General features: G+C 44.2%; 1 protein-coding gene across 3 annotated transcripts in view; it reads left to right on the forward strand.

Annotated features, from left to right (window-relative positions):
- LOC144672973 (rab GTPase-activating protein 1-like) overlaps positions 1-21,934 on the forward strand; it is a 442,218-nt gene that overhangs the window by 281,373 nt on the left and 138,911 nt on the right. For all 3 annotated transcript variants that reach the window (XM_078534975.1, XM_078534977.1, XM_078534976.1), the window contains exon 14: positions 19,638-19,751. In XM_078534975.1, the coding sequence (XP_078391101.1) occupies positions 19,638-19,751 (114 nt within the window). The remainder of the gene's footprint in view (positions 1-19,637; positions 19,752-21,934) is intronic.

Here is a 21,934-nt window from a genome sequence, read left to right on the forward strand (position 1 = left end):
AACCCTTCAGGTTTGGCCTGGAGTTTCAGGAATTGCTGATTTATCTTCAGGATCCTGCTGCAGGGAACCAGCTGAAATATCATAGGGACAGGAAAGAGATTGGTGTGTGTTTTTCCTTTTCTTTAAACACTTCAGTTGATTAGTTAGAATCATAGAATGGTTGTAGCACAGAACGAGGCCTTTCGTGTCTGTGTTGGCTTCTGAAGGAGCAATTCACCAAGAGCCACTCCCCCACCTTCTCCCAGTAGCCCTGCACATTCTTCCTTTTCAGATAATAATCCAACTCCCTCTAGAATGCCTCGATTGAATCTTCCTCCCATACTCTCAGGCAGTGCGTTCCAGATCCTAAGTGCTCTGCATAACAGAGTTTTCCTCATATTTCCATTGGTTCTTTGACCTTAAATGCCCTCATCCTTCCACCAATGGGTGGATCTACTCTGTCCAGACCCCTCATGGTTTTGAACACCTCGTTCAAATCTCCTCGCAACAATTAAAAATATTGGAGATGGAATAAAGGCTTTGTTTGATTGACAGTCAATAATTATCTAATGGCGTAATGGACTATTTTGCTTTCTATTTGGCCGTGAGTAGGAGGAGCCACGATAGGGATGGACATGATGAGTGAGCAGTGGCAAGAATGTTGGGGGGTGGGGCAGTTGCAGGCAGCTAGCCACGTGATGAAACCTCCAGGAATACATTCAACCAATGCGATTGACTTTTTCCTTCGCTCAAACAACCCAAGCCATTGAGGAGGAGGTGACTTTCTCAGCACAACTAGGACTGGGCAGTAATTGCCAGTCTTGCCAGCTACACTTATTTCTCAAGTATGAATGAAAAACAATATAAAATTCCATGAGGAAACTAGGGTCTCAACTGAGGGTTGCAGATGTGTGTCCTACTGCTCTGAGGTGTGGAGTGTTGAAGCATTCCATCAAGCACCCCTTACATATTAAGCCTGTGAGTGAAGAAACATGGATGTACTTTCTGCTGTGCCTGAATTGGGTAGAGCCTGAAACCGAATGTTCAGACTGGAATAAGTTTCCCTCTTACATCCCTCTTATAAAATTATTTTTTACAGGATGTGGGTTTTGTTGTCTAGGCCAGCATTTGTTGCCCATGCCTAATTGCCCTTGAGAAGGTGGTAGTGAGGGGAGATGGTGGAATAGTGGTAATGTCACTGGGCTAGTGATCCAGAGGTCCAGGCTAATGCTCTAGGGACACAGGTTCAAATCCCACTGCGACAGCTGGTGGAATTTAAATTCCATTAACAATTCTGGAATTGGTGACCATGAAACCATCGTCGATTGTCGTAAAAACCCATCTGGTTCACTAATGCCCATTAGCGAAGGAAACCTGCCGTCCTTACATGTGACTCCAGACCCACAGCAATGTGGTTGACTCTTAAATGCCCTCTGAAATGGCCTATCAAACCACTCAGTTGTATCCCTTACACTGATGGGACAAAAATGCACAAAAAAGATTAAACGATATCATCAAAGTATGAAAAAGAACAATGAGTGAGACCTCGGAAGGTCAGGACTCAGGTTGAGGTAGCTTTGTTGTGCTGTGTAATTCCCTTGTCTTGTTTTAGTGCTGCTGCGAGCAAGACTCCTTCTGCACAATTCAATTAATTCTTGTTTCGAATTGCCTGACGTTGCTTCAAGATAATCTCAGGAAGCCGTTTCACATGGTGCCCATTGCTGTTCAAAAATAGATGCTGCTATTTGACTGCACTCCTGTGAGGCTTGAACGCAAATCCCTTACCGCTGGACTCCGCACAAAAAGGTGGTCTGCAGCATTAAACAGAACTCTGTTGTTGGTGGTGACATTATAAAACTGGATTTGTGCCTAATTAAGTGTCTGGGCATTTAACCTGTTTTCAGGGAGGATGTGACTCCCACATTACAACAGTGACTACACTTCTAAAGTCCTTCATTGGCTGGAGAGCGCTTTGGGACATGCTGAAGTCGTGAAAGGCATGATAGAATTTTTTTTCCCCATTTTCCTTACCTTAAAACCTGATGTGAAAGGCTGCATTAAATACGCTTTGAGGGCGCTGGTATTTTCTTTACCGCTTTGGGCTGCTTTTATTGATCTATGTCATCAAGGAGCGTGTAAATCAGCTAATGAAGCAGACACTTGACCATGATCAGAATACGCAGGAGGTGGGCTAGGGTCCAATATAAGTTAATAACTGGATCTATACAGGAACACAGGAGTGGGCCATTTGGCCCTTTCAGCCTGCTCCACCATTCAGTATGATCATGGCTGATCTGGTAGTGGTCTCAACTCCACTTTCCTGTCTGCCCCCCCATAGCCCCTGATTCCCTTGTCTATCAAAAATCTATCTAACTCAGCCTTCAATATATTCAATGACCCAGCCTCCACTACTTTCTGGGGAAGAGATTTCCACACACCAATGACCCTTTGGGAGAAAAAGTTTCTCGTCATCTCTGTTTTAAAAGGAAGACCTCTTATTTTTAACCTGTGTGCCCTAGTTATAGTCTCCCCCACGAAAAGAAACATCTTCTGGCATCCACTCTATTAAGTCCCCTCAGGATCTTCTATGTTTCAATATATTTTTATGCCCAAGGAAAGCATGTGTTTAATAGGATTATAATACACAATGAGAGAATATGTGACGTTATTGTATATGGGTATGTGTGATATTGTCATTTACACTGGAAGAGGGTGTGATATTGTCATACATCAGTTTCAGGACATCACTGCATGAGTTCCTCAGGGTAGTGTCCTAGGCCCAACCATCTTCAGCTGCTTCATCAATGACCTTCCTTCCATCGTAAGGTCAGAAGTGGGGATGTTCACTGGTGATTTCACAATGTTGAGCACCATTTGCGACTCCTCAGATACTGAAGCAGTCCGTGTCCAAATGCAGCCAGACCTGGACAATATCCAGGCCTACGCTGACAACTGGCAATTAACATTTGCGTCTCACAAGTGCCAAGCAATGACCATCTCCAACAAGAGAGAATCTAACCATCACGCCTTGACAATCAATGGCATTACTGTCACTGAATCCCCCACTATCAACATCCTGGGGGGTTACCATTGACCAGAAATTGAACTGGACTAGCCATATGGCTATGACTATGGCTATAAGAGCAGGCCAGAGGCTAGGGATCCTGCGGCGAGTAACTCACCTCCTGATTCCCTGTCCACCATCTACAAAGTGCACGTCAGGAGTGTGATGGAATACTCTTCACTTGCCTGGATGAGTGCAGCTCCCACAACACTCAAGAAGCTCAACACCATTCAGGACAAAGCAGCCCCGCTTGATTGGCACCCCATCCACAAACATTCATTCCCTCCACTGCCAACGCACTGTAGCAGCAGGGTGTACCATCTATAAGATGCACTGCAGGAACTTACCAAGGCTCTTTAGACAGCACCTTCCAAACCCACGACCACTACCATCTAGAAGGACAAGGACAGAAGATAGAAGGGAACACCACCACCTGGAAGTTCCCCTCCAATTCACTCACCATCCTGACTTGGAAATATATCGCCGTTCCTTCACTGTCGCTGGGTCAAAATCCTGGAACTCCCTCCCTAACAGCACTGAGGGTGTTCCTATACCACATGGACTGCAGTGGTTCAAGAAGGCAGCTCACCACCATCTCCTCAAGGGCAACTAGGGATGGGCAATAAATTCTGGCCTAGCCAACGACGCCCACATGCTATGAATGAATTTTAAAAAACTTAGATGGGTATGGTGTAAGGTTTTGATCTGCACTCAGCGAGAGTATTGACACACATTTAAAGTGTTTGTGTCAGGGAGCTCTGGAACATGAACCTTTCCCTTGCACGAGTGCCCATCAGGCGAGTTCCGTGACAGGGAAGCACTATCCTGGAGCCAAAAACAACTTAATGAAATGAATTGTCATCAATCTGAAACATTAACTGTTTTTGTCTCCATGCATGCTGCCTGAACTGAGTATTTTCAGCGTTTGGAAAAACTCAGCAGGTCTGTGTTCTGATGAAGAGTCATACGGACTCGAAACGTTAACTCTGTTTTCCTCTCCACAGATGCTGTCAGACCTGCTGAGTTTTTCCAGCTATTTTTGTTTTTGTTTCAGATTTCCAGCATCCGCAGTATTTTGCTTTTATATTTTCAACATTTTCTGTTTTAAAAATGAACAGCTAATCTGTTTTTGGTGGTGCTGTTTGTGTGCCACATGTTGGGCAGGATAGTAGGAGTACCTCCCTTGCTCTTGTAGTGTTGTGGCATCATTTACAGCCACCTGAAGAAGCAGACGGGTCCTCTGTTTAATGTCTTAATCTAGCCAACACACCAGCTCCTCCCTCCTGGCCCATTATGGGATTGCTGCAGGCAGTACTATACCTGCCTGACACTCCTCAGATGCAATAAGATGCAAGTGTCCTTGCACGCCTTTAGTACTGCAGTGGATTATTTGTCTGGATTTTGTATTCCGGCACTGGAGTGGGAATAAGACCCTCATCATCTGACTCAGGCAAGAACGCTACCCACTGTGCTAAGCTGACACTGCTGTAGAGGTGAAGAGTCTCATCAGCCTGGTTCAGCTACAACAAATAGCGATTATAACAACACCATTCATTAGGTGGCTTCACTTCCCATAGCCAGTCAGTTAAATCTCAGTAAGTGGAGTGCCAAAGCTTGCTTATGAATGTAACTAGCTGTGACAACAAACCTTGTGCTTTAGGACCCACAGTCTGAAAATGAGGACCATTGCACTTGGTATCAACACTTGCATTTGTTATTGCATCTGAGGAGTGTCAGGCAGGTATGGTACTGCCTGCAGCAATCCCATAATGGGCCAGGAGGGAGGAGCTGGTGTGTTGGCTGTTAAAGGGAGGTCAGAATGTCATTACTTGATGGATGGCATGTGTTTTTCGAATGCTGGTGTGGTGATGGATTGCTCAGAGTTAGATTATTGGCCAGGCTCCACACTCCTGAAGTCACAGTGATCACTCAATGGCCACTCAGCTTGCTGGTTCTCTTACTCTTTATCAGGTTTTGAAAAACAAATTATCTAATTCTCTTAACCACCCAGCTGTCCACATTCCTCCTTATATGTGCTGCTAGCCTCCTCTGTTAACTGTCCACATACTCCTATCCTTCATGTGAAATAGTTTTGCCTGATTTTCCTCAATTCCAATTCTCAGTCAAAATGTGCCCTTGTTATTGAAATCTTCAGCAATGCAAATGATTTATTGATCATTGTTAGAATTTTAAAATGATCTTACCACTAAGTCCCCCTTTCATCCAGAATCTAACCTGATATCTTTGACTCCTGATAGCTGATATCATACTGTGTCTGATGCTGCACTTTTTAAATTCCAATGCACAGTGGTATTTGGACCGGTATTGCCAAGCACAATTTAACCAATACTTTACTCATTCGATTGCCTCTTTTCATTTATCTTCTACCCTTCTGCTAATGTGACCTAGTGCATTGTCGATGGACTGATCCTTGGGATGTAGTTTACAAATGGTGTGACCTTATCCAGTCGTTATCACATTGCTGTTTGTGGAAGCTTGCTGTGCGCAAATTGGCTACTGCATTTCCTACATTACAACATTGATTGAAACACTTGTCTGCAAAGCACTTTGAAATGCTCTGAGGCCACAAAAAGCACTTTCTAAATGTATTATTTATATCAAAGTTTATGTTAAATCAGAAATTTAGAAGCCAAGTGAAAATTGCTGTATTAAAATAATGCATTGACCTGAGGTTAACCCGTGTTACTTAGAACTACAGAACTAAATCATTCAATTCTATCCTCACTTTCTGAAGTGAAGTTCCTGAGTTAATTTATTGTGTTATGGAACAACTGTATTTAAGCGAATACATTTTACTGTTGTCCTATACTCCTAGTTCATCTCTCAAAACGTCCTTCTCCTGCTTCATACAGCTGAAAGTGTTCCTTCCAAGCTCAACCCAACATTGCAAAAACAAAATCCATGTGCTTCTTACAATTCTAATAAGCAGAACAAAAAGAAAAATCTCTCACACACATTACCGGTGACAATCCTGCCTTGCAATCGGGACAATATGATTCTGCTCATTCTTGAACAAATTGAACTATAAATTTCAATTATAAATTAATTATATTTCACTGCTCTTGTTAAGTTCATGAACCATGAGGGTAATACACATGACGTGGCCTTTGCCCAAACTACCTGCTGCTGCCTGACCCAGTCACCTCTAATATACTGTCTCTATAACTGCAGAAGGGAAGTCGTTGCTATAAGAAACCAAGCACACATTGTCGCCCAACACCACCAGCCGATGAAGTTGGTCACCCAATGAGCATTTCACTTACCAGACTTGTTCATACAATCCAGGTTGACACTGCCAGTGCAACGCAGAGGGCGTGTGGTACCATGGAAGGTGCCGTCTTTTGCATGAGATGTGAAACCTAGGCCCCATTTTCCCCCTCAGGTGGATATAAAAGATCCCATGAAACTGTTTGAAGAAGAGCAGCATTGACTCCACGTCGATATTTATCCCTCAACCAACATCACTAAGAAGAGCAAGGAAAGAGATGAATGGAATTATCTTGCCTTTCATGACCTCAGGGTGCCCTAAATCTCTTAACAGCTAACGAAGTGTAGTCACTGTTGTAATTTAGAGAAATGCAGCAGCCAATTTGCTTCCACAAAAGCAATGAGGTAATGAATGGATCATCCATTTACTGAGACTGGTTGAGGGTTAAATATTGGCCTGGACATGGGTGAGATCTCCTCTGCTCTTCTTCGAAATAGTGCTGTGGGTTTTTTTACGCCCACTTGAGAGAGCTAATGGGGCCTCAGTTAGCATCTCATCCAAAAAATGGCACCTTTGACATGGCAGATACTCAATACTGAAATAAAAACATAAAGTTCCCGAAAAACTCAGCAGGTCTGACAGCGTCTGTGGGAAGAGAAACAGAGTTAGCATTTCAATTCAAATAAGATTCTTCTTTGGAAGACCCTAGGTACAGCACTGGGATTGTCAACCTAGATTATATACTCATATCATTAAAGTGGGCCTTGAACCCATGATCTTCTGACTCAGAACAAGAGTGGTACTAGCGAGCAACAGCTGACAGTATGTCAATGAAAAGTATTTCCTTGAACTTCCAACAATTAATTAGATTAAACATTGCATTTTGCACCTCAGTCAGTCTGCTACTTATTGATATTAGTGAATGACTAAGTGCTATTGATTAAACATTAGATTAAACCAGGTTAAGTCTGTAGATGGGACAGAATTTGAGCCATACAGTCAAAGAATGACAAAAGATCGATTCCTGGACTGAGAAATTGGGGGTGTTTGTGCCCTTTATTGGGTGCTGTTAATGTGCTTAGAGATCTAAAATATTGTCTGCATTGCAAGTGCGCATCTTTGGGGCAAACCATATTGATGAGGGTGTTAGAGCACCCGGTGAATAGCCGCTGGAAGTATGCAGAACTGTCAGGTCATGAGGCTAATCAGCAAGCAACGCTAATTTGATCTGGTGCTATTTTGGATCTCAGCACTTCAGCTCATGTCCTCTCTCAATGTTGCAAAACTCAGCTTAAGTTCAGCAACAGGAAAGACCCGCTGCCCCCACCCCCACTCCCCTGTCCACCACGCCACCAATGCCATTTAGAGGGGTCAGCAACTACTTGCGGGTTTGTTGCTGGTTGATTTCTCTGGCTGTTGCTTCAAGTCTGAAAATGTTTGCTGCTTTCTGTAGTAGCTTAAAGTTGAAAATGTTTACAGGGAGTGATGTAGTGGGAGCTGGAGGAGTTTTTGCGACTTTGAAACTTCTTTCTGCACGGACGGTTGCTGCCAGACATGGCTGCACTGGTAGCATTCCATTCTGAAATGCAGCATGACTTTGAGAATGAGAAAAGGTCACACAGAGCAGGACAAGCTGCTGAAAGAGGGAGGAGGAGGGGCAGAAAAGCAGGAGGCCACTCTGCCTAGAATGTTCAGGAAGCAATTCTCGCACCTGAATCTCAGCAAGGAACAATTTGTGAGATGCCTGTGCTTTAGTAAGGATGTTTTCGCTGAAACCTGCCACCCGCTGTAGTCACACATGTAGTTGTAAATCTGGGCAAGGATGGCATTGTCAGCGGCTGAAAAGATGATAGTAGCAATGAAATTTTATACATCTGTCTCCGTCCAGACTGGAGCTGGGAATATTTGCAACATCCAGTAGTTTGTTGTCCATTGTTCCCTAAGGGAGGTCACTTAGGCTTTCTACTCAGTGAGAGCTAACAAAATTTCATCTGCTCTTGCCAGAAAGAAGCAGGCAGAGTGAGCACACAGCTTTGCTAAGATACAAGCTCCATGGTGCAGGGTGCAATGAACTGCATACATTTCGCTTTTCAGGTGCCACGTGCTAACTCTGCCTGATACTGGAATGAAAAGGGATTCCACTCCCTCATTGTCCAGCTGTTGCTGGCCATAGGCAGTGAAACATATAGGTCATGTGCAGTATTCTGGAAGCAATTATGAAACCTTCATTCTGCAACAGTCCTCAGTGCCAGCTACACTTGGGACACAATGGCAAACCAAAGGGTGGCTGCTGGGTTCAAGAGCTAGCTGCTGACCACAAAACTGGTGATGACAGTCTGTAACCCATGCACACATGTGCGGTGTGCATAGACTGAGATTACTGCTGCCGCACAAGATGCAATAGAGCAGACGATTAGTGTACTGAAACAAAGCTTTTGACATCTGGACCTCTCTGGAGGAGCCCTGCTGAGTACACTCAACAGGTCTGGCAACATCTGTGGAGAGAGAAACAGATCTTGAAGAAGGGTTCCGAAGAAGTGATACAGACTTGAGACGTTAACTCTGTTTCTCTCTCCCCAGACGCTGCCAGACTTGCTGAGTCTGTCCACCATTTCCTGTTTTTGTTTCATATTTCCAGCATCCACACAATTTTGCTTTTACTTTAAATCTATGCTTCCTGGTTATTGACATCTCTGCTACCGGAAATTGGCCTTTCCTATCCACACTCTCTAGGCCTGTCATAGTTTTATACACCTTAATTCAACCTCCTCTCTGCCTCCTTTGTTCCAAAAGAAAACAACCCCAGCCTATCTATTCTTTCCTCATTGCTAAAATTCTCTATTCCTTGCAACACTCTTGTAAATCTCCTCTGTACCCTGTCTAGTATAATTATATCGTTCCTGTAATGTGATAACCAGAACTGTACAAAGTACTCTATCTATGGTCTAACTAGTGTTTTATACAGTTCTAGCAAAAATTCACTGTTCTTATGCTCTAGCACTCTGCTAATAAAGGTAAGTATCCCATCTGCCTTCTTCACCACCTTATCTACCTCTCCCACTCCCTTCAGGGATCTGTGGACATTTACTCCAAGGTCCCTCACTTTCCCTTCATTTCTCAGAATCCTAGCCTTTATTGTGTATTCCCCAGCCTTGTTTGCCCTCCCCAAATATATTACCTCACACATCTCTGGGTTGAATTTGATTTGCCACTTTTCTGCCCACCTGACAAGTCCATTGATATCTCCCTGCAGCTGACAACTTTTTTCCTCGCTATCAACCACATGCTAACTTTTGTATCATCTGTAAACTTCTTAAACATGACCCCCAAAATTAAGTCATTGATATGTGCCACGGACAGCAAGGGACCCAGTACTAAGCTATACAGAACCCCATGGGAGATCCTTCCAGTCACAGAAACATCCTTCGACTAAAACCCTTTACTTCCTGCTACTGAGCTAATTTTGGATCCAACTTGCCACTTTCCCTTAGGTCCCATGAGCTTTTAAATTGCTGACCATGCGGGACCTTGTTAACACTCTTGCTAAAATCCACATAGATTACATTAACCGCACTACCCTTGTCAATCCTTCTTATTATCTCCTCAAAAAGTTCAATCAAGTTAGTCAAATTTGATCTTCCTTTTACAAATCCATGCTTACTGTCCTTGATTAATAAGTGCCTTTCTAATTTATGATTTATACTGTGTCTCAGTACTTTTTCCAATAATTTGCCCACCGCTGAGGTTAGACCGACTGGCCCGTAATCACTCAGTCTATCCCTTCCCTTTTTAAACAACGGTACAACATTTTCCTCCAGCTGTCCGACACCACGCCTGTAGCCAGAAAGGATTGGAAAATAATTATTTCTTCCCTTAACAGCCTGGGATATATTTCATCTAATCCTGGGGATTTATCCACTTTCAAAGATGCTTAACACTTTAATATCTCCTCCCTCACTGTTATTCCCATCCAACATTTCACACTCCTCCGTCTTAACTACAATATTTGCTTTGTGTCTCTCTTTTCTGAATTCAGACCCAAAGTGTGCATTAAGAACCATGCCCACATCATCCTCCCCTAAGAATGTTACCTTTTTGATCTTGATCCTACTCTGTACCTAGTTATCCACTTGCTCTTTATGTAATTATAAAACATCTTTGGATTTTTCTTAATTTTCATTTGCTTTGCTTTCCTATTTTCCTTTTTCTAATTTCGTGTCCGTACTTTCTATCTCCTCGAGGCTTTCTGCAGTACCTTGACATAAACTTCCCTGTTTTGCCTTATCCTAGTCCATCTGCTCTTTGACATCTATGGGGTCTAGATTTGGGAGTCCCATCATTTTTCTTTGTGAGAACATATTGTTCTGAATCCTCTCTATCTTGTTCTTTAATATCCCCCGGTACTCTGACTCTGATTTACTTTTAAGTGGCTGTTTCCAATTCACTTTTACCCAATCACATCTTAGTTGAGCTAGTCTTTCCTCAATTTAAAACTTTTGGTCTACCTTTATCCACTACCCTAAACCTGACTGAATTATGATCACCATGAGCTTTTAAATTACGGAAATGTTCTCCCACTGCCCTTCCACCTGCCCAAATTCATTTCCTAAAACTAAATCCAGACCTGCTCCTCGTCTTGTTAGGCTGTATATGCACTGGCTAAAAAATTATCCTGAGTAAGATCACATTACGATTGGTATAAGATAAATATTAACAAATCCTTGGCTGTTAACTAAATCTGGCTCATTATTCAATACTAAATCTAATATGACATGCCCCCTTGTTTGTTTCAGGACATTTTGGTGCAGATAACCATCCTCAACACACTCAAGAAATTCACTCCCTTTCTGACATGAACTCATCTACTGATCCCAATCTATATAAATGTTAAAATACTCCATTAAAACCGCACTGCCTTTGCTCCATGCTTGCCAATCTCTGCATTTATACAATCTACCACTTCACAGCTGCAATCAGGGGGCTTATATTCAGCTCCCACCACAGTTGTCTATTTATCAATTCTACCCATAAAGTCTCCACAGCTCCCTCCCTTCTCGCTATATCCTCTCTTAGCATTGATTTCATCCTTAATCACTGAGGAGGCTCATGTGATGCGTAAACAGTGGCATATATCAGTTGGGCTGAATGGCCAGTTTCTGCATTGTAAAATTCTGTATAATGTATCTTAAAGGGGCAAGTTTATCAGATAATATTTGTAAAAATCAGATGATTAAAGATCTATATTTTGTATAAACATGTCCATGTTGGGCAGGATGAGGAGGTTGTCCCATGTTCTGGGTAGTTTGTTGCCGGGACAGCCTTTGTCCTGTTTTTTTGATTTTTAATTCTAGTGCATGTGCAGTACGCAGCTCACTAGCCCCCCACCCCCGATCCCACAGTCTGGAACAGCACCCCATCCCTCTGTTCATCTGATTCCTCATGCTAAAGTGTCCGTTCTTTTTTCCCCCCGAGAGTTAGTCACCCTTATGTTGGATGGGTTGTGTTTTGTTTTCATTGTCTGGTATCATTTATTTGCCTAGCTGGTCAAATTAAAACAGATCCGAACACATTCAATGCAAAAAAGGGGACGAGGGTTTCTATTTCTGTACATGGTACTAACATCAGCCAACCAAATGTGAGTATCTCTTAACTCAAATGTGCAGTCTCATCTGCAATGTGTGGATTTCTCCAAATTAGTCAGTGAAAGGGATGTGGGAGGGAGGATGAGTGGCATTCAGTCTGGGTCTACCTTTCTGCTAATTGCCCACTCCAACCTCCTTGCTCAGATCTTGTTCATTTAAAGCCCAGGGGGGGATTTGAAATGCAATTTGTGCTAATTCAGCAGAGACGCCTCTCTCGAGTGTGTTTGAAACAGATGAGTGGGATTGTGATTTGAAGAACGTGACAGTGATAATCTATCACTTCTTCAACTCATTAATATGATAACACATAAAACTGTCACTTGCGTGTAGTTTAATCTCAGTGTGATCGAAGGTCTCTTGCCCGTTCCCTGTTTCACTGCAAAGCCTCTTTTTGCAGGTTTTCCCCGCAACTCCCTCAGCTGTACAGGAGCCAAATACTCTCAGGTACCTCATCCAAATAAAGAAAAAGGAATTCCTTTTTAGTCCTGATGAAGAGTCATTCGGACTCGAAACGTTAACTGTATTCCTCTCCACAGATGCTGTCGGACCTGCTGAGTTTTTCCAGCCATTTTTGTTTTTGTTAAAGAGAAAGGAAGTCTTGTATTTGTATCTCGCCTGACATCCCAAATGCCTTCCAGTCAATCAAGTACTTTTGTATTTAGTCACTGCTGTAATGTGGGAAACGTGACAGCAAATAGCACACATGAACAGCAATGTAATAGTGACCTGATAATCTCTTGTTGGTGGAGGGATCAATACTGGCCAGGACATATGGGAGAACTCCCCTGTTTAACTTTGAATAGTGTTGTGTGATATTTGACATCTACCTGGGAGGGCAGGTAGATCTAACGTCCAATCAGAAAGGCGAGCAGTGCTGCACTGAAAAGTCAGGCGAGGTTGGAGTGGAGATCAACCCCATGACCCACTGTCTCAGAGTAAGAATGTTACCCACTGAGCCAGGGCTATTAGGCGTTCTTTAGCTTTGAGCTTGGAGAGTGAATGTTGGTGGATTGTTATTGAATAGTAGAACTGAGCCTTGGTCTGCCCTCACCCAGCTTTCACGTTTGTGCTCTCCCAGTTTGGATCAGTGGGCAGAGACCAGGAATGAGAACTCTACTTTGTATTGTTTGTTCTCTACCTCTGAGCTGTTTTGACAAATTGAATTGATTCGTCAATGAGATCAGCTGACTAAACCACAGAAATTCTTGTCTGTGGGATGGTCTGCACCTCTGGGATCTGTCCATCTTTCTGTGCCACATTCCTGGGCCATGGAACCTTCTCCTCTTTGCCACAGTTCACATGCTTCCCTCCTCTTTCCTCCACTCCACCCCAACTCCAACTTTTCTATTCTGCCGTAGCCATTCACACTCCCCAGAAGACCTATACAAAAGCAAAATACTGCAGATGCTCAATATCTGAAATAGAAAGTGAGAATGCTGGAGTTACTCAGCAGGTCAGGCTGCTGCATTGGCCTGAAGCGAACTCTGACATCCTGACATCAGACTTCGCCAGAATCGCTGTGGGCATTGAGTTTTCAGCAGAAGGATTCCAGTGCCTCTTTTGCAAGATTTGCTGCCAATACCAGTGCCATCTGATAGTCCTGTGCTGCTCCAGGCCTGTTCTGTTGGACAGTGTATCATCATGAAAACCCAGTAATATGTGTCAGCACCTGAGAGCGCTCTGAATTTCTTTGCCATCTCTGAGTCGAATGGTTGTGGGCTCAAGTTGCACTCCAGAGCACAAAATCTAGACTGACACACCACTCTCCTGAAATCTTTCTTCTCAGAGTCACAAATGACATTCTAGTAAATTACCCTGCCTAGTCCTTCTTGAAGCATCAGCAGCCTTTGATACGGTTGATCATGTCCTCCTCTGGCAGCTCTCCTCTGTCAGCCGGCTGGGTGGGACTGTTGTCAGCTGCATTCGTTCTTATTATCGTGTCGTAGCCAGAGAATCACCTGCAAATTTATCTTTGGCTCCCCTGCTATTTCTCATCAGCAAGCTGTCCCTTTGAGACATGACTGGAAAATAAAGCATCACTTGCTTATGTGTATGCTGATGACTCCATTACTATTATGTTTTGTGCCTTGGAATTATGCAGAGATGACTTTTACTGGGTTCTGCGTGTGAACAGGACTTTCTTACAAGAGCTTTTTTAAAATACCTGCAGCCACACACTTCTTTTCAATTTCTCTTTCTCTGTAACCACACACACAGGTTTGACTAAGAGCACAGAGACCAGCCAACAGAGACACATAATCAATCGCTGAACAATTGAACACAACACTTACCATCACCTCTCCTGACCCTTTCTGAATTGTTTGCCAACATGCAATACTGGGTGCGCAGGAATTTCCTCCAAAAACATATTGAGCAAGCAGGGCGAAAGCCTTCAGTCTCCATCACAAAGTCCATTCCATACCACCAACTCCAGCCCTCTCCCTGGCAACTTTCTGAGTCTGAATCAGACTGTTCATATCCTTGGTGCCATATTTGACCCCAAGGTGAGCTTCTGACCAAATAATCACACCATTACTAACTCCGCCTAGTTCAATCCCCGTAACATCATCTGACTTTGTCCCTGCTTCTGCTGATCCGCTGCTGAAACCCTCATCCATGCCTTTGCTACCCCTAGACATGTCTATTTCAAATGTTCTTCTGAGATGAACCTCCCATTTTCCATAAATAAGCTCATCCAAAACTCTTGTCTCCATACCTTAACTCACAGAGAGTCCTGTTCCCCTATCAGCCCTGTGCTCACTGACCTACACTGGCTCTTGGTAAGGAGCACTTCGATTTTATAATTCCCATCCTGCTTTTCAAATCCCTCCATGGCCTCGCCCCGTCCCTATCTCTGTAACCTTCTCCAACCCCACTACTCTCCAAGGTAACTGTGCTCCTCCAATTGTGGCCTTTTGAGCATCTCCGCCATTGGTGGCCAAGCCTAAAGATGCCTGGGCCCCGAGCTCTGGAATTCCCTCCCTACACCTCTCTGCCTCAATGTAGCCGTAGATGTTGAGTTTGCTGTTTCACAGTGAGCTGCCTTACCAATCCACTTAGAATGGTGATTGCAGATTCATTAAATGAGCTTGCCAGAAGTTTTCCCTTCGAGATCCCTGTAGGCTCGACAGGACTGCACAAGCATTATGGTAGCTCCATGTAAGTAACCAGTAAATTAATGCACTAATAACATAGAGTTCTCTGTTTGTGCTCATTAAGTGGGATTAAGTTGGACACGCTGAAATTTACAGGATTTTATCCGTACTTTTTGTTCTGGCCTGAAGTTGGCCAAGCTCTCTGCCTGCCATGGAAGAGGGACAGAATCTTCCTCGAGAGCAGGTGTTGCTCTGATAGAAGATCACAGATCCCATCTCTCAGACACTACTGACCACTGATCCTTCTTACAGAAGCTGCGACTGCTGACCTCTAACCCCTCTTATGGATGCTGCGATCACTAACCCCTCTAATGGACACCACTGAACACTCACCCCTCTTATAGACATAACCGACCTCTGACCCCTCTTACAGATACCACTCACCCCTCTTATAGACATAACTGACTTCTGACCCCTCATACAGATACCACTCACCCCTCTTATAGACATAACTGACCTCTGACCCCTCTTACAGATATGACCGATCATTGACCTCTCGTACAGACGCAATTGAATTCCACAACCATGTTCCATTGACCCAGTGAACTTTTCATAGGGAAATGTCTCTCCCTGCCTCACCCTTATCATCACCCTCTTGAAATTTACCTTTCCTGCCGCTTTTGCAACATCTATTGTGCTTCTCAGCCTCTCCTTCTATCCTGCTGATTCTTCTGTTGAAAGCAAAATCCATCACAATGCCTGGTTCAATTGTATTAAATGGCGGAGCAAGCTCCTCTTTCTTAGGTTCAAGGGCCTAGGACACTACCGTGAGGAACTCCTGCAGTGATGTCCTGGAGCTGAGATGATTGACCTCCAAAAACCACAACCATCTTCCTTTGTGCTAGGTATGAATCCAACCAGTGGAGAGTTTTCCATTGACTCCAATTTTGCTCGGTCTCCTTGATGCCACACAGTCAAATGCAGCCTTGATGTCAAGGGCAGTCACTCTCACCACACCTCGGGAGTTCAGCAATTTTGTCCATGTTTGAACCAAGGCTGCAATGGGATCAGGAGCTGAGTGGCCCTGGCGGAACCCAAACTGGGCATCATTGAGCAGGTTATCGTTAAGCAAGTGCCGCTTGATAGCATTGTTGATGACCTCTTCCATTACTTTACTGAAGATGGAGAGTAGATGATGGGGCAGTAATTGGCCGGGTTGGATTTGCCTTGCTTTTTGTGTACAGGGCATACCTGGGCAATTTTCCACGTAGATGCCAGTGTTGTAGCTGTACTGGAACAGCTTGGCTAGGGGCGCAGTAAGTTCTGGAGCACAAGTCTTCAGTACTATTGCTGGAATGTTTGATGGTAATCGTAAAGTGGGGGATATGCTGGGCCATGAGTTTACAAATTATGGTTGAGTATAATTCTGCTGCTGCTGATGGCCCACAGCACCTCATGGATGCCCAGTTTTGAGCTGCTAGGCCTGTTCTTATCTATCCCATTTAGCACAGTGGTGGTGCTACACAACATGATGGATGGTATCCTCAATGTGAAGACGGGACTTTGTCTGCACAAGGACTGTGCGGTGGTCACTCCTAACCAATACTGTTGTGGAAAGATGCATCTGCAACAGGTAGATTAGTAAGGATGAAGTTAGGTAAGTTTTTTTCCTCTTGTTGGTTTCCTCCCCACCTGCCGCAGACCCAGTCTAGCAGCTATGTCCTTCATGACTCAGCCAACTCAGTCAGTAGTGGTGCTACCGAGCCACACTTTGGTGATGGACATTGAAGTCCCCCACCCAGAGTACATTCTGTGTCCTTGCCACTCTCAGTGCTTCCTCCAAGTGGTGTTCAACATGGAGGAGCACTGATTCACCAGCTGAGGGAGGGTGGTATGTGGTATCCAGCATGTTTGACCCAATGCCATGAGACCTCATGGGATCTGGTGTCAATGTTCAGGGTAACTCCCTCCCGACTGTATACCACTGTGCCGCCACCTCTGCTGGGTCTGTCCTGCCGGTAGGACAGGACATACCCAGGGATGGTGATGGTGGTGTCTGGGACATTATCTGTAAGGTATCATTCCGTGAGGATGACTATGTCAGGCTGTTGCTTGACTAGCCTGTGGGACAGCTCTCCCGCTTTTGGCTCTAGCCCCCAGCTGATGGTAAGAAGGACTTTGCAGGGTTGACTGGGTATGTTGTGCAGTTGTCATTTCCGGTGCCCAAGTCCATCAGATTTTATTCCATTTTGGCTTTTCTGCAGCAGATTGGTCCAACTGAGTGGCGGCTCGGACATTTCAGAGGCAGTTAAGAGTCAACCACATTGCTGTGGGTCTGGAGTCACATGTAGGCCAGACCAGATAAGGGCAGCAGATTTCCTTCCCTAAAGGGCATTAGTGAACCAGATGGGTTTTTTTTAACGACAATCGAATAGTTTCATGGTGATTAATACTGTCAATGATCTTCCAGTTCCAGATTTAGTAAATCTTATTTAATTGATCATCTGCTCTTCTGTTGATGTTGCCAGTCTTGGATGCTTTTCAATTGCGCTTTGAGATTTGGTGCTACACCATTTCATGTTATTTTATCTTCACTGGGCTGGGTTGTCTGACTGTGGGGGCTGAGGGGCGACAGTGGGGTTCAAGGGCAGGATGCCAGGCTTGGGACGAGTTTGTGATGATACCAGCATGGGGCAAGGGCCATTGTGACTCCTGGGCCTCTTTTAAATCTCATTGCCCCCTCACGTAAAGCTGACAGGGATGATATGTACATGAGCCGATCAGAGTGGGGTAGGAGTGAGGTTGCTTGTGGAGCGACGGGGGTTAGTGGCAATGGTATCTTGGTACGCGGTGGTTCCAAGGTTTCCTCGAGAGACCGTGAGAATTGCTGCAGCCTCTCCTGGGCTAACAGCAAATGCTAAACGTGTTAATGTGAGTTCTTAGCTGGGCTTTTCAGTCCCCGGTCAGGCCAGGCTTTGCTGAGTATCTCTCGTTGAAATGGAACCAGGGTCTGAATGACGTTGGCAGAACCAACATTTCAATATTAATTCGGCCCTCGCCACAATCTTACCAGAAGGGCAGCAATTAAAACAGCAGTGGGCGCAAACGTGTCGGAAATGCAACATATTTCCCTACCCCAAAACTAGGAGCGATTTTTTAAAAAAAAATGAAGATGGCAAATAAATCCAATCAGGAATTCGAGAGAAAACCCCCTTCACCCAGTGGTTAGAATGTGGAATGTGCTGCCACCTAGGGTTATAGAATGGCTTAGACCTGTTGGGTTCGATGGTTTGTTTCTGCTGTGAAAAATTCGATGGAATGCAGGAAGAGTTAAAGTTAGGGCTGAGGTTTTCACTTCTGAGTCCTGCAAACCATGCATAATATTTGCTCAGTGTATTGCTCTGTTTACTTTTATTATTTCATTTAAATTCTTGTTTATATGTGGTAATCTCTATCGGTGCAAATATTTAAATTTGAGCTCGGTTTGACCTGCTGTGTAACTATTTACGGTGGGGAACCCCGTGTTTAAAACATCCGCACCAATCCGTGCTATTTTTCTGGGATGCCAGTTAGCGCTGCAGGAACAGCATGAATGTTAGCTGAATGTTAAGACGTTGCCCATGTCAGACCAGCTGCTAATTCATTGTGGCTTCTTGTGTGTGGAGCTCCGTCCACTTGTGAGAGAGAATATTCTCATGGTTTAAAATTTAAATTCAGAAATACTCAGCTCAAGTTATTTATTTAGACTTTTGTATAAAATGTTTATAAATTCTAAACTAATCAGGCCATGCTACCCTTGTCAGTTTGCAGCCCAAGTTCTCCACCTCTGCTGCTTTCCTCAGTGATTTTAGGCCTGTTCACCTTTCCACAGTGATTGATAAAACTGGAGAGACTGGGGGCACAGAGAATGATGGACAGAGAGTGGGAGAGATTGGGGACAGAGCAAATGAGGAATTGAGAGCTGGAGATATTGGGGAAGGAGAGGAGGAGGAACAGAGTGGGAGGGATTGATGACAGGGATTGAGGAACAGGGAGTGGGAGAGTTTGGGGACAGAGAGAACGAGGGACAGAGAGTGGGAGAGTTTGGGGACAGAGAGAATGAGGGATAGAGAGTGGGAGAGTTTGGGGACAGAGAGAACGAGGGACAGAGAGTGGGAGAGTTTGGGGACAGAGAGAACGAGGGACAGAGAGTGGGAGAGTTTGGGGACAGAGAGAACGAGGGACAGAGAGTGGGAGAGTTTGGGGACAGAGAGAATGAGGGACAGAGAGTGGGAGAGTTTGGGGACAGAGAGAACGAGGGACAGAGAGTGGGAGAGTTTGGGGACAGAGAGAATGAGGGACAGAGAGTGGGAGAGTTTGGGGACAGAGAGAATGAGGGACGGAGAGTGGGAGAGTTTGGGGACAGAGAGAATGAGGGACAGAGAGTGGGAGAGTTTGGGGACAGAAAGAATGAGGGACAGAGAGTGGGAGAGTTTGGGGAGATTGTTGTAAAGCAGTGCATTCCCCGATTCTCCTTGAGCTATGGGTGATGTGCCAGTTTGATATGTGTTGTGGAAAAGTGCATCAAGGGAGAATACAGATCAACTACAGCTTCTGTGATGACTAATTTATTTATATTCTTCTTGCAGGATTCTGTTCAGGAAAATGTTATTACCCGTGATATTAATCGCACTTTCCCAGCCCATGACTACTTCAAGGACTCTGATGGAGACGGGCAGGATTCATTGTACAAGATCTGTAAGGTAGGATATTGCAGCTTGCTGCTGGTGGAGATCTTCATCTGGAGATATAGCTGCAGTATGGAATTTGTGCTGTCACCCACTTCATATTGTGCTGAACTTCTCGCTGGAATGTTGACTTTAATGCTAAATCTAGGTCTAAGTGTTGAGATATTGCTCAGTTAACCGTGTGTACTTTTCTTCAACCACTGTTCAGTAGCTCTGATTACTTGGTGTTAAATATGTTTCATCATCTTGTGAAAATATATAATGACAGACTGAAAAGCTTTTACCTGCAGTTGGTGAAGTTTTGCTGCTGCTAAAGCATTTGTCAAAACTGTGATGTATATAGCCGAATTCAACTGAGAGATGTGTGTCACTGCGTGTGTGCTGTGTAGAGAATCACATTGTTTCTGTGAGTGTGTGTTGGTGTCTGTGTGCTGTGTAGACAATCACATTGTTCGTATGAGTGTGTGTCGGTGTGTATGTGATGTGTATAGAATCAGACTGTTCCTGTGTGTGTGGGCTATATTTAGAATCACCCTGTTCCTGTGTGTTGTGGGTTATATTTAGAATCAGGCTGTTCCTGTGTGTTGTGGGCTATACTTAGAATCAGGCTGTTCCTGTGTGTTGTGGGTTATATTTAGAATCAGGCTGTTCCTGTGTGTTGTGGGCTATATTTAGAATCAGACTGTTCCTGTGTGTTGTGGGCTATATTTAGAATCAGGCTGTTCCTGTGTGTTGTGGGCTATATTTAGAATCAGGCTGTTCCTGTGTGTTGTGGGCTATATTTAGAATCAGGCTGTTCCTGTGTGTTGTGGGCTATATTTAGAATCAGGCTGTTCCTGTGTGTTGTGGGCTATATTTAGAATCAGGCTGTTCTTGTGTGCTGTGGGCTATATTTAGAATCAGGCTGTTCCTGTGTGTTGTGGGCTATATTTAGAATCAGGCTGTTCCTGTGTGTTGTGGGTTATATTTAGAATCAGGCTGTTCCTGTGTGTTGTGGGTTATATTTAGAATCAGACTGTTCCTGTGTGTTGTGGGCTATATTTAGAATCAGGCTGTTCCTGTGTGTTGTGGGCTATATTTAGAATCAGGCTGTTCCTGTGTGTTGTGGGCTATATTTAGAATCAGGCTGTTCCTGTGTGTTGTGGGCTATATTTAGAATCAGGCTGTTCCTGTGTGTTGTGGGCTATATTTAGAATCAGGCTGTTCCTGTGTGTTGTGGGTTGTATTTAGAATCAGGCTGTTCCTGTGTGTTGTGGGTTATATTTAGAATCAGGCTGTTCCTGTGTGTTGTGGGCTATATTTAGAATCAGGCTGTTCCTGTGTGTTGTGGGTTATATTTAGAATCAGGCTGTTCCTGTGTGTTGTGGGTTATATTTAGAATCAGGCTGTTCCTGTGTGTTGTGGGCTATATTTAGAATCAGGCTGTTCCTGTGTGTTGTGGGTTATATTTAGAATCAGGCTGTTCCTGTGTGTTGGGGTTATATTTAGAATCAGACTGTTCCTGTGTGTTGTGGGCTATATTTAGAATCAGACTGTTCCTGTGTGTTGTGGGCTATATTTAGAATCAGGCTGTTCCTGTGTGTTGTGGGCTATATTTAGAATCAGGCTGTTCCTGTGTGTTGTGGGCTATATTTAGAATCAGACTGTTCCTGTGTGTTGTGGGCTATATTTAGAATCAGGTTGTTCCTGTGTGTTGTGGGCTATATTTAGAATCAGGCTGTTCCTGTGTGTTGTGGGCTATATTTGGAATCAGGCTGTTCCTGTGTGTTGTGGGCTATATTTAGAATCAGGCTGTTCCTGTGTGTTGTGGGCTCTATTTAGAATCAGGCTGTTCCTGTGTGTTGTGGGCTATATTTAGAATCAGGCTGTTCCTGTGTGTTGTGGGCTATATTTAGAATCAGACTGTTCCTGTGTGTTGTGGGCTATATTTAGAATCAGGCTGTTCCTGTGTGTTGTGGGCTATATTTAGAATCAGGCTGTTCCTGTGTGTTGTGGGCTATATTTAGAATCAGACTGTTCCTGTGTGTTGTGGGCTATATTTAGAATCAGGCTGTTCCTGTGTGTTGTGGGCTATATTTAGAATCAGGCTGTTCCTGTGTGTTGTGGGCTATATTTAGAATCAGACTGTTCCTGTGTGTTGTGGGCTATATTTAGAATCAGGCTGTTCCTGTGTGTTGTGGGCTATATTTAGAATCACC

Source organism: Cetorhinus maximus, unplaced genomic scaffold (assembly GCF_964194155.1).
Source record: "Cetorhinus maximus unplaced genomic scaffold, sCetMax3.hap1.1 HAP1_SCAFFOLD_182, whole genome shotgun sequence".
Lineage (NCBI taxonomy): Eukaryota > Metazoa > Chordata > Chondrichthyes > Lamniformes > Cetorhinidae > Cetorhinus > Cetorhinus maximus.